Genomic DNA, 13,880 nt, shown 5'->3' with positions numbered 1-13,880 from the left:
GAGAGGAAGTTAGGAAATTTATTTGAGACTGAAAGAGTTACATATGATATGGAATGTAAGACGAATGTTTCATCAATCAACAATGTACATGATTTTAATGCGTTGTTTTTATTCTTTTATCTGTTTTAACTTTGGATTGTTCAGCACTCCAGAAATTGTTTAGGTAGGAAAAGGGGTATAAGAATGCTGTAAACAAAATAAGTTATACACACACATGTCTGCAGTCAACCAGATTCCTTAAGCTGTATGGATTCTGCAGACTAACAGACCATTAAAAAAAGCTCTGTAATTTTACACAAGTAAAATTAGAAAAAAACTTCCCAAATACAAAACACTAACCAAAAATGTGCATTTCCTGCATTGGCTAAAGCATGAAAATATGCATGGCAGGGGGACTGATGTTTTCGGAGTGCAAATTTGTGCAAATGTATACAAATATATTTGTGCAAAAAACAGTTCCATCCATGAGCAGACAATGAAATGAAAAGCCCCATACAAACCATGATAGAACAGATTTTATATTTTTCATACATCCCTAGTCTAGACTTACATTAAAACTAGATTGATCTGTATATATGTGTGTATGAGTATTCCTAATTCTTCATTTTAATCATTTTAATGCACAAATGATCTGTTTCTCCTGCACACATTCTTTTCTCCTGCAGGACAAGGAATTTACTAACTTCTGAATGTTTTAAACTGTTCCTTGATCTTTCAGGCTATCAGGTGCACTCTGGTAAACTGTAGCTGTCAGCGTTTTAAACCTGGAAAAATAAACCAGCGACAATGTGACCTGTGTCGGCATGGATGGGTCGCCCACGGTAAGAAACCAAATGTCTTGAATCTGGGTTTTAGTCTCCACTCATCCCCAAAGCTCACAGGGTGATTGGGGGCCACTCTACCTCTCAGCTCAACCTACCTCACAGGGTTGTTGAAGGGTAAAATGGGGAAGAGGAGAACTTCGTAAACTACCTTGGGTTCATTGTAAAAGGAGAAAAGTTGGGATATCAATGCAAATGTGGTGATGATGATGATGATACAACTAATAAACAGGCATTCCCTATAGAGACACTCTAGGCAGCTGCAAATGAATGTCAGCGTCGTACTTGTTTTGCTATGTTTTTATGGTAGTTTTACTATGTATATATTTGCTGATTGGTGGTTTGGAGTCTATATAAGCTAATGGAAGTACACCCTGTGATAGTCCCAGTTTGACAGATCTGAAGGGAAAGAAAACCACTGTTGTTAGAACAGCTCTTAAAGCTGCAGCCTCTCCGAACATTGCTTCGTATATGGAATGAGTAGCGATATTCCCTGAAATTTCAATGACCTTTCCTGTCCTGTCCTGTCCTGTCCTGTTCTGTTTGTTTTTTCCAATTGTTTCATACCGAGTTATATATATGTTGTAACTCACGTTTTGTTTTCTTTTTTTCAGCTTTAAGTAAGCTAAGGGCTCCAAACTTGTACCCAACGAGCCAAGTGGAGATAGTCCAGTCTAACGTCGTCTTTGATATCAGCAGCCTCATGCTGTATGGAACTCAAGCAATTCCTGTCCGCCTGAAAATTCTCTTGGATCGGCTTTTCAGTGTCCTGAAGCAAGAAGAAGTCATCCACATCCTCCACGCTCTGGACTGGACACTTCAAGACTACATACGTGGATACGTCTTGCAGGTAGGACTGTTCTTCCTGATCCAACATCCCTCTAATAGCCAACAGGTGAGTGCCAGAAGAAATGGAGAGCGCAAATGCCAATGAGAACGGAGACATCAGCATGCTTGGGGGAACCCAGAGGTTTGCAGAGGGAAAGCAAAACATTAAAAAAGCAAGCCAAAGGAGGACGCCTGGCCCAGTGAGGACTGAGCACCCTCAGCGGCCATTAAAGGTTGAATGTCGGTGGGAAAAGAACAGAGCATGGAGTGAGTGGTGGATAGAAGAGTGTCTCAGAGGAAGGCATGCTTGACCAACTAGTTAAAATGCAAACGAGAAGAACTCCTGTTGGAAGGTACAGTACTTTGCTACTGGTTGCCTTATAGCTTTGAAAAGCAGATGGTGGAATAATATGGTACAATATTGTAATCTTTGCTGAATTTGACCATATGGCGTTAGTATTTAATTTCACTATATTGCATTGTTTGCTGAGGAAGCCCATGAACTATAGAAGGTCCCAGGCTCAAACCAGCCACTGACCCCAGTGCTAATCACATTATCTCAGTCTAAGTAACACTACAGGGTTCTCTGAGGACACAATGGGGAAGAAAGCAGCCGCGCAACACTGAGTTCCTTGAAGGAAGAGTAGGAAAAATGCCATGTATTCATCAGAAGAATTCCTGAAGGATTGCCCATTTGTTGCTTCCTCTCTGCTCAGGCTCTGCTCTGAGTCACCCCAAATCCTCAAAGTTAAGGACAAGGCAAGGAGTAGAATATTTTCAGTCTTGCCTAGGAAGACTCTCCAGATTAACCCCCTGAGTCTCACAGGAGAATCAAGGCAGCTTTTCCATTCTGGATTGCTTTCTTGGAGGCTAGTTTCCTAGCTAGTGGTAGCCCTAACATGATGCAGAGTAGGAAGGCCACATGAGGCAGCAAATGCTGGGAGGTGGCAGCCAGGTGTTAGAGGAGGGACCTGTGGGCCACGCAGCCTGCCCTGTGCCTGCCACCTGCAGGTTTTACGGACGGTGCTGCCCCATTGCCATTGCCAGTGGGAGATTCAGCTGCCAGCCCAGTCAGCCTGTTTGTATGCGATGCCATATTATCCTTTGCCTTGAACTTGCCCTGTTTCTTCTTCTTCCTTCACAGTGGGAGACTCTTTATTCTGCTGGCAGTTCCTGCTTCAGAATTTCATTTTAAAATGTAATATTTCATTCTGTTTAAAGTATTTCTAGACCCCACCCTTAATGAGATAGCTTGCAAAAATTGCAAACATTGCAGAAGAGAGAACAACTAAAAACATTGGGACCCAGTGTAGTGCCGTGGTTAGAGAGCTGGAATGGGACCCTGGAGATGCAGGCTCTCTCCCCCACTTGAAAGTCACTGGGTGACTTTGGGCCAGTCACTGACTCTCAGCCTAACCTACCTCACTGGCTTCTTATGAGGATACAATGGAGAGGAGTGCGAGTACCTAAGCCACCTGGGCTTCTTGCAAGAGGAACCCGCCAGATGGGCAAGGAGGGTGGCAGCACTCACTGCAGAAGGCTCAGGGCACAGATGGGCCCTTTGAGCTTCTGGGCTCTCGACATTTGCCCTTCTAAGCCAAACCCCACTTCCAGGCCTGGGAAAGGCATTCACTTATTGCAGTGAGAGTTCAGTACAACCTGAGCTCACAACTGAACCTCTACTGAATTATCATTTTTTAATCAATGGAACATCAGAATGCTGCACTCTAAAAGAGCAGCATAAAAGTCATCCAACAGCCAGCAAGCAGCCCAAAGGCAAAGGTACAGCTGAGGACCAGCCCCAGGTGTTCCACAACTTGAGGTGAAAGTAAAATGGGACCCCGCTTCATGTGCAGAAGCCAGCTGGACTAAGAGCCGGCTCTTACTTCATCACTGGCCATGGGGCAGCATCCGCCCCTACACTGAAAGGACAGTTGGCTAAATTAGGGGGCACTGAGCAGGCCACCTGGCACACACCCCTCTGTCCTGCAACAATTGCACCATCACACCTCCACCCCTCCAGTGGTAGGGCCAACCCTGTTACAACTTGGAGGGGCTCAAGTAATGGAGAACATGGTGGGCTTGCAGCTCTCCAGCCTACTGGGGCTTTTGCGGCCCATCCCTGAGGATGTTGCCATGGCTGTCATGGCCACTGCTCCTCCCCCCACCCCGAGTGTTTTCCTCAGCTCAGAGCCTTTTCCTACAGGTAATGTGGAAGCTGAATATGGGAGCCACCATTCGCCAGTGTGCCTGTTCCTCTCCTCTCTACGCCATGGGCCCAATTTGCCATGTAGCTGGAGCTCACGTGAAAACTTTAAAAAGCGTAGCCAGTGAGAAGTGGCACCATTCAAACTGAGACCACAGCAGAGAGCAAAGCGTTTGAGCCCCCCTAGCCTGCACCCAGGCTGCTGACGTAGACCAGACACTCTGCCCTGTTTTTCTGAGCCTGATTGCCTGAGCCGCTGGGGTGGCGATCAGCACTGCTGGGTTGTTTTGTTTTGCTTGGTTCCAGGCAGGAGATGGACCAGAGAGACACCATGTGGTCAAAGCGGGCACGATGCCTCACACTAGCCCTCAGCCTCCGCTCATGCACTGGCTTCGCTACAGAGAATATGGTGCCCTGTAACTTAATCAGGAAGCCCAGGGGAAAGGAGAAAAAGAGGGGGCAGCAGTTGGGCCACGTCCAAATGGCCTTGTTTGGGGAAGGGTTGGTTAATTAAGCTCAACCACTATGAATTGCCAGTTCCTTTGGAAACAGCATGTAGATCTGGCAACTTTTGCATCATTGAACCATGTGGGCATGGCCAATGGCATTATGCCCTCCTGCTAGAAGTGTGACCGTACCCCAAAAGTGGGAAATAATGTGAGGAGATGGTTTGATTGCGAGGTATTTTGAAGAAGAAACCTGCAGCCAAGTAACTGACTAGCTCATCCCAGCCGAACTGGCAACTTTCTCCTCTTCCATGGGAGCTGTGATGCAAACATTCTGACAACTGGAGTGTTTGTGAACATTCCACTGCCATCCCAGCAACTCAGCCCACCTTGGCAGAGCTTTGCTACCAAAAGGATAAGGCCATACTGATATTTGCAAGATGTGTTTGTCTGTCTGAGTGATTCCATTTTGGGCTTGACCCAGGCAGAAGTTAGCCTGGGTATATGCAGGCAGCCCTCCTTCCTCCTCAGCCTCTGTTCTTTTAAAATAATGTTATGATTTACATCATGACAGAAATAAACATTTAATGGCACTTAATAATCTTGCTTTTTAATGTTAGGTTAAAAAAATAGATATGGGCTCAATTACCTTGAACCTCTTTTGCATGAAAAATTGATGATAATACGTTCACCATCATCTTAGGAATGTCTTGCATGGCCAGAGCAAACTCCCAGTAGGCCATCAAATATATGTTCTGTGATAAAATATTTATTGCAGTTATTGGGAAAAGTTTGGTATGGCTGGAATTTGAAAGAACTCCAACACTCTAGTGTAATTACAGCTGTGCTGTGTGAACACTGGTGAAAGATCGATTCGGGTTCATTTGTTCTCTGATCTGAGTAGCTTGGAAGATTATTAAACTTGCAGTAAAAGAATACTTGACTTAGATGTGGAACTAAACCTCCTCATTGCTCCATCTCTTCATGCTATACTTACATGAAATGCCGCTCTTAATTTGTGTGGGGCAATGGCAGAATTCTTTGAAATCATGTGCCTTACAAAAAAAAACCCCTAATGTTATGGAATGATTGAAAGCCAAGGGTAATGTACCAGAAGGCCACCAATAAGTCTCTCCTCTCAGTGGTACCAATTGGGTAGTTTGGGCTGGGGAAAAATCCTTGATCTCAGAAAGCTAACATAGCCATTGTCAACTGGAGCCTGCAGAGCTGAATCAGCCCCCGCTGAAAGATGGCATTCGGTCTTGAATTGGTTGCTCATATTTTCTCCCTCTCCTCCCTCTGGGCTTCCTGAAATGAAACCCGTGCCAAAAATGTGTTCAACATTGTTGACTGCTCGTGTTCAGTTTGATAGAAAATCAATGTGCTGGACCAGAAATGGCCTTCAAAGAAACCAAGAAATGGCTTGTTCAGGGAAGAGGAAGGTTTGGGGGGATTATCATGGGTGGAGTTTGGGAGTTGTTGTCATATTTGAGGTTGCCCGGCATGTGTGAGAGGGTCCTCCTTCACTGTACAGCCAGCCTTCCTAGCTTCCCACACTTCAGCCATAGCCCAAGGGAAGACCCCACGATGTAACTCCTCCTCCACCAGATCAGGAGTCTAGAAAGCCAGGAGGCTGCAGAATAATGAATAGATCACCTTGCAGGTCTTAACACAGAGAGGGAGAGAGGGGGAAAGGGGTCTGTCCCTGCCTCAGGCTTACCATCTGAAAGTCATGGCACAAAAGAAAACAGTAATGAGGAAGGTGGAGGGGAAAGCAGCAGATTCAGTATGTCCTAGTGGTGAGAGTATGGAATGAGACTCCAGAAAGACAAGTTGCAGTCCCCACTCTGCCATGACACTTTACAGAATGACTATGGGCCAGTCACTGCTTGTTTTGTGAGGATAAAGTGAAGAGGAGGAGGAAGATATAAAAGCTGCTCAGGGTTCCTTGTGGGGAGCAAATATAACATAAAATATAAACGTAAAAATAAAGTATAAATGAATGCTACAGTTTGTCTAATAACCACTTGGAATGGAAACAGTTCAGGTAGCCTGATAAAATGGCTACTGCTAGGAAACAGGTGAGGAAGAAGAGAGAAGATCCAGCTAGCCTCTCAGCCAAGCTGATGGAATAGCCCTGCTCGGCCTCTCCCTCTGATGCAGCCTGATGGGACAGCTTTATGATGGCACATGGGAACTGAACTCTAGTTATGGAACTTGGGGTTCTGGTAAAATTCAGAAGAGGTCCCATGGGTGTGACATCCACCTGCCCCTGAACTTGGGTATGGTGGTGTGCTGAGAAAGCCGCTTTCACATGTTCACACAGAAATACCCCCGGAAAGTATTCCAAATTAGATATGGCAAGGAAGCTTGATGAAGTAAACCGTAATGCACAAATGGAAAATATATTATGAGGTGGCAGATGGCTCATCTGCTGTGTTTTGCTGCAATCAACTAGCACAGCTACCCTTCTGGAAAAGGGTGCAAAGTGGGTTGAGACGAGGAAGGCCAACAGCCAGGCATAGCTCTTCAAATCACCTGCCCATCCCGCATCCCCCGTTCCGGCAAGCAGGCCTCCAAGTGTGTTCCACAGCAGGTGGAGGAAACAGAATGCCACACTGAGCGGCCAAGCTGAGCCATGACTGTCCTGTCTCCCATGTGACCAGGAGACTGGGTGGGCTACACCTGGCAGCAGGCCCTTGTACGAGGCACGGGCAAGAGCATGGGGGCAGGTTGCTGATGGGCAGCACTGTGTGGCGGCTACCCCACAGTCTGCCCTGTGCCCTCAGGTGTACCAATGCAGCCAGCACCGAAGAAAGATTCAGTGGCCAGGCTGGTTGGCTTCTGCCCATGTGTTGGGTGGCATCATCTCGTCCATCCCTCAGGCAGCAAAATGCCTCGGGACAGCCCAGAATGTATAAGCCACCAAAACAGCCTTCCCCAGCCCAGCACCCTCCAAAGGTGCCATCTTACTCTCTGGCCTCGCTGGCTGCGGGTGGGAGTTGTGGTCCAACATGTCCATTTGTAAGAGCTCTGTGAGAGAATCCGTCCAAATCTGATGCCAGCACAAGTGTGCCGGTTTTTGTCCTTTGCGCTACCGTGGGGGTTTGCCTTGTTTTCCAGGATGCTTCGGGAAAGGTTCTGGACCACTGGAGTATCATGTCGAGCGAAGAAGAGCTGGCAACTTTGCAACAGTTTATGCGTTTTGGTGAAACGAAGTCCATTGTGGAGCTGATGGCAATCCAAGAGAAAGAGGGACAATCCATTGTGACCCCTGCCACTGGAACCAATATGGATATCAGGGCATTTATCGAAAGCTGCAGTCAGAGGAATCCAAACCTTTCTGCTCCCTTAGACAAAATGAACCCCGTTAACATCCATCACTTTGAGAATGTGGTCAACAATATGGCGTTTATGCTGCCTTTCCAGTTTTTCAGCCCCATGCCCCCACCGTTGATAGGCTCACCCCCAGAGCGGCTGCCAGTAGAGCAGCCGCGGGACCACGGCGATGAGCTGAAGCTGGATGCCCGCATGCCGTTTTCTGAAAACAGCTTCCTGACATCCAGTTCTGCATTTCAGGCTGAAAACGAGAAGGCTACAGCCAACCCAGGGACCACTTTGAAACCAGAGGACAACACTTCACCACGTGATTTGAATTCCCCAAACATGGTAGAAAAGCTCGAAATGGGCCAGGTATCTCCAGAGAGTAAAATTAAATCTATCGACAAAAATGGGACTGGGACACGGAAAGGACGGGTTTTTTGCACAGCATGTGAAAAGACATTTTATGACAAGGGAACTCTCAAGATCCACTACAATGCTGTCCACCTGAAAATCAAGCACAAATGTACCATTGAAGGCTGCAACATGGTGTTTAGCTCCCTACGCAGCCGAAATCGTCACAGCGCCAATCCCAATCCACGACTTCACATGCCCATGAACCGAAATAATCGAGACAAAGACCTTAGAAATGGGATGACCATCGCTGGACTGGAAGAGAGCAAACGGACAGACTTTGCCATTTTATCTCCAGACAACAGATCTCTCCCCAGCTATGGGAACTCTTGCAGCGATGCAAAGGTGCAGCCAAGTTTTCACGGTCCTGGGCAACATGGCGTCCTCTTTCCAAACTTGAAAACAGTGCAGCCAGTTCTTCCATTCTATCGCAGCCCCGTCACTCCAGCTGAGCTTGCAAACACGCCAGGTACGCTTCCTTCTCTACCTCTACTTTCCTCGTCAGTACCTGAACCCCTGGTATCTAATGATTCACCTTTCGATGCACTGCCCAAGAAAAAATCCCGTAAGTCTAGCATGCCCATCAAGATAGAGAAGGAAGCTGCTGAAACATCTGGTGGAATTCATGAAGTGGCCAGTTCAGAAGATGACATGCCTCCCCAGGCGGTAAGTGAAGGGCACTTTAAGATGTGCGCATCTAGGGTAGGAAAAAACCCAAACTACCCGATGGAAAACCAGTCCCCTTCAGGTCCATCATGGAGATCCGTCTCTGAGGTTGGAGGGCCAAAACATTTTAAATCTAGCGAGCCAAGTAATGTGTGCACCAAAGTGGATGAATTGCATCGGCCCGAGAAAAAGGATAAGCCAGAACAAAGCCAGTTGCTCAAAACCGTTTCTTGTGAAAATGCAGGCAAAGATCCAAACCAGCCCAGTGACATGATCGAAGCGATGATCGGACCCCGTGACTATGCTAAAGGGCAGTTGGATTCCAACGTGCCTCTGCCTTACTGCAGTGAAATGCACCACCACTTGCTGAGCGGGGGGGTTGTCGGCACTCTGTCCACTAGCAGCGTGGCCATACCTGGTTGTGAAGCTTTTAAGGATATGGATCATGCCAGCCAACATGCACTGGGGCTTCCACGGGAAGACAGTCGCTTCCACTGTGGCATCTGTAAGAAGACCTTTAAAAACCCTTACAGTGTAAAAATGCATTTTAAAAATGTACACCTAAAAGAAATGCATATTTGCACCGTGGAGGGTTGCAATGCTGCATTTCCTTCTCGTAGAAGTCGAGACAGGTAAGAAAATGACAAACGGAACCTCTCTGTGTGTGTATGTGGGTGTGCGCATGCGAGAAAGAGAGAGAGAGAGAGAATTCTTTTTCTGAAGTCATATAACAGGACTAATTTGAAATGCAAATCTGTTTAAAATCTGTTTTACAGAATGGTACAGTATATTCTCCTCCCCTACAATCATATCTTCCTCTGTCATGCCCCATACCTTATCAGAACATGATATAATAAAAATCCATTGAACAAAATAGTTTTACCCTGGCCAAGGCAGCATTAAATGAAGCACCAGTACCGTCATGGCTGGGAGACTACACTGGCTGATTCCTTGTTCTTTCTAGGAGTCTATTTTTTCCTACACAGAGAGTACATGGTCTTGTGCTTACCATGTATTTTCATAGCTCTCCTTATATTTTTTAGGAAAATCTGCAGGAGTGTATGCAGGTGTAGACACACATGTGTGTCTTTCACATACACCTAGGTGTGCTCTTTATTGCAGTCGTAAGTTAAAACACAAGGTTTTGAGGTTCAGAGTTTTAGTACTAGTGTGCAAAATTCTAAACAACTTGAGGCCAGAGCGAACAACTTGCTTTTTATCCTGTGCCATCCTGCCTCGTCATGTGTGTCACTGGAGGACGTTCTCCTGGAGGTTCAATCAGGACCTGTGACATGACTGGAGTCCACCAGGAGAAGAGCTTCAGTGATGCAGGCAGCACTGCTGGGCTGTTTTTGGCACTTGCTAAAGACAGTCTTATTCCTGGAAGCCTTTTCTTAGTGTTAATGGCAAGCCGTGGTATCAATGTGATTCTGTTTTAAAATGCATTTGATTCATTGTTTTCATTTCTTTATTTGGTTTAACTTCACTGTTCCAGAATCTGTTTGGATGTGAAATTGTTTAAAAATACTGTAAATAAATAACAGAACAAAACACACAACATACAATTTCTTGTGCATAGTCAGCCAGTTAACTCTTATGCACATTGCAAATAGAAAATATTAGCCAATATTAGCTCTAGTATGTAGGAATTTATCTGGTAGACAATGTATTGCCAATCTTTCATCTGGATGCCCTGGTAAATAAGAAACATAGAAACAGAGCGAGTCAGAAGGGGCATCCCGGGCCATCTAGTCTGACCTCCGGCACCAGCCGGCTCCACTCACAACATGCCCACCATGTGGACGTCCAGCCTATCCTTGAACACCCGCACTGATGGGGCCTCAACAACCTCTCGTGGAAGCCCATTCCACACCCTTGGGGTCCTAACTGTCAGGAAATGCTTCCTGGCATCCAAATGGAACCTTGGCTCCCTGAGCTTTGCTCCATTGGAGCGCGTCCTGCCTTCCTCTGCAGGGGATAACAGGTCTCTACCTATCTCCACGTGACATCCCCTCACATACCTGTATGTCGCCAACATATCCCCTTTGAGTCTCCTCTTCTCCAGGCTGAAGAGACCCAGTTCCCTCAGTCTCGCCTCATACCCCATCCCCTGCAAACCGGCCACCAACCTTGTGGCCCTTCGCTGCACTGACTCCAACCTGGCTATATCCTTTCTGTAATGAGGGGCCCAAAACTGAGCACAATACTCCAGTTGCAGGCGCACCAGAGTCGTGTAGAGTGATAGTAATACCTTTCTTGATCTAGAAGCCACACTTCTGGCTATGCAACCAAGGGTGGTGTTCACCCTCTTGACCACTGCATCACACTGCTGACTCATGTTTAGCCTGCAGTCAACCAGCACCCCGAGGTCCCTTTCACAAGTGCTTCTCTCCAGCCACTTGTCACCTAACCTGTACTTATGACACCTATTCCTATGCCCCAAGTGCAAGACCTTGCACTTACCCACATTGAACGCCATCCTGTTGTCTCCTGTCCACTTTCATAGTCTGTCCAGATCCTTTTGGATCTGGAGTACCTGCTCCTCAGTTGTGGCCACTGCTCCAGTTTTAGTGTTGTCTGCGAATTTGATCAGCAGACTGTTCACCCCTTCTTCCATGTCATTGATGAAAAGATTAAACAGGATCAGCCCCAGGACAGAGCCCTGGGGGACCCTGCTTGTCACTGGCCGCCATCCCGATGATTCCCCGCTAATGGTTACCTTCTGCTTTCTGTCAGTCAGCCATGCCCTAATCCACCGGACAGTGCAGTCCTTAATTTCCCAACCAGGATATCATGGGGCACTTTGTCAAAGGCCTTGCTGAAATCCAGGTAAACCGCATCCACTGCGTCCCCTCCGTCTAGCCACCTCAAAACCTTGTCATGGAATTCCACAAGGTTAATCTGGCAGGACCTGTTTTTGCAGAAGCCGTGTTGCATGGCCACCAACCTCCCTTCCTTATCTAGGGTGACTAGCTCTCTCACTGTTATAAGCCTCTCCATCGTATTTCCCAGAATGGACATAAGGCTAACAGGTCTATAATTCCCCATGTCTCTTCTACTACCCTTTTTGAAAATTATTCAGAAGAGGGTAAATTATCTGTTGGTAAAACAGATATGCCACTAATATTATAACACCAGAGTTCTCAAACCAGGAACATAAACAACCAGTTCAGATATCTTATGTTGGAGGGAGATGCTGGGCTCTTGCGTGTGACTGTTGGCCACCACCAGCCCAGTTGGCTACAGGCCAGTAGTGGTGTTGGTACTGGTATCCTACTCCAGCAGGTAGCAAGCTCAGGGCTGCACCTAGAAAGTCTTTGCTCCAGGCTGGCTTTCTCACAGGTGTTGAGGCTGAGGCTCACTGGGAGAACACACGGTTTTGTACAGAGGGGTCCAGTTTCAGTCTTTGGCATCTCTCCAGTGAAAAGGATTCAGTGGTGTGACTCACTGGGGTATGCTGGGAAGTGTAACCCAACATAAGTGGAGAGGATCAAGTGGGGAAAGGCTGCATTAAGAGCTTGTACACAGCCGTTGTCATTTCCGTTCCCAATAAACACGAAAGTAGTGCGTCAGAATCCCTGATTGTCATTCTCCTTTCTCTAGACATAGCTCCAATCTGAACCTTCACCATAAGCTTTTAACCAAAGATCCCTTGGAAACTGAGAAGAACCATTTCAATGCAATGCACATTCTGAAAGACATGGCTAAAGAGTGTCACCCAGATGACTCTTTGAAAGGACCTGTTGGGCAACAGACATCTGTCATCTTTAAAGGCATAAACCGAACTGGCAGCCTGGTTTTCCCAATGAGCAAGATCAGAGAGCCTTGTCCTGAAAGGTATAGCTATGACCCAGCAAACGATGGAGCTGTTCTGGATTTAAGCACTACTTCAAGTGTCAAGTCAGAGAGCAGTGCCCATTCTTCTTGGGATTCTGATGGAGGCAATGAAGGTGGTCTAGAGGCTTTGGAGGACAGTGATGAAAGCTGTGAAAGCCCATGTTTGATACCCAATGAAGAACTTTATCAGGATTGTTCTCTAATGGACAACCCTTATCTAAGTTTCTCAAGCATACCTTCCAGTTTCCCAATAACCTGTCACTTATGCCAAAAAAGCTACAGTAATAAAGGGACTTTTAGGGCCCATTACAAAACTGTGCACCTCCGACAACTCCACAAATGCAAAGTCCCAGGCTGCAACACCATGTTTTCTTCAGTTCGGAGCAGAAACCGGCACAGTCAAAATCCCAATTTACACAAGAGTTTGATCAGGTCAACAAACATCTCCCAGTAACATCTCACTGTTCCAGAGCAATTTACATTCTGCTCAATTTGCATCTTTCTGTTCCAGAGCAAGTTACAATATTCATCATTTCAAGTCCTTTCTTTTTTTTAAGTATTAGAATGAGATATCTCTCACTTGCTTTCTGGTTCCTCTATGCATTGTATGGCGCCCATAAAAATATGGGGACGGATTCTACTTCTGTTTACACATGCTTTTTTTCACTTAGCAAAGAGTAAATTAAAAAAAAATGGGTTTCACATTTAGATGTTGATCTTTGCTTTAAGATAATACAGTAACACTGAAAGAAAAACAAGATGACTTTATAAGCTAAAGGTGCTCCTGATAGTTTGCAATCTTAGACACAGTGAAAATGCTATTTCAATGTTTTGTTCTGTTTACATGTTAAATGTACACGTCTAGGTGATAAAGTAAAGACCGTTGGGCTGATTATGGAGTGCAAGGGTTGGACACTGTCATTTCCCTCTTTTGAGTACAGTGTAAAGATGGAACCACCTTTACAAGAAACATGAAGCCTCCATCATCAATGGCATCCCCCTCATAAGTTTGCCCCTTTGCTTTCCAAAATGCATAATGCAACTTGAGCAATACCTTTATCATATTCTGTTGCATTTCCCCAACTCTGCAAGTGTCAGCCAAATATTAAAACAAACAAGGAGGACAAACCAAACTCATGGATGCCATTTTCAGCCGCAGCATGGGTCCTCTGCCCTCAGATTGATTTTACAGTATTAAAGAAATGTGGGGTTTTCCCCACATAAGTTATTATTGAATGCCAGAAACAAAAATTTAGATTCAGAGAAATGTAGCATTCAGTTTTGGAGTTCTCAATGCTAGTAGAAATGTTGCTTGAAGATATAGCATAGGGTTTCATTTCA

The 13,880-nt window shown here is 46.0% G+C and overlaps 1 protein-coding gene across 1 annotated transcript; it reads left to right on the top strand.

Moving 5' to 3' along the window:
• The first annotated feature begins 715 nt into the window (after nucleotides 1-715).
• BNC1 (basonuclin 1) lies at nucleotides 716-12,993 on the top strand. The gene is made up of 4 exons (XM_044438921.1): nucleotides 716-821; nucleotides 1,436-1,671; nucleotides 7,425-9,334; nucleotides 12,306-12,993. Exons 2-4 carry the CDS (start codon nucleotides 1,525-1,527, stop codon nucleotides 12,991-12,993), a joined length of 2,745 nt encoding a protein of 914 aa, XP_044294856.1. The 5' UTR covers nucleotides 716-821; nucleotides 1,436-1,524.
• The last annotated feature ends 887 nt before the right edge of the window (nucleotides 12,994-13,880 follow it).

This window comes from Varanus komodoensis, unplaced genomic scaffold (genome assembly GCF_004798865.1).
Source record: "Varanus komodoensis strain SLA01 unplaced genomic scaffold, ASM479886v1 scaffold33, whole genome shotgun sequence".
Taxonomy (NCBI): domain Eukaryota; kingdom Metazoa; phylum Chordata; class Lepidosauria; order Squamata; family Varanidae; genus Varanus; species Varanus komodoensis.
This window is presented reverse-complemented; position numbering and strand designations above follow the sequence as displayed.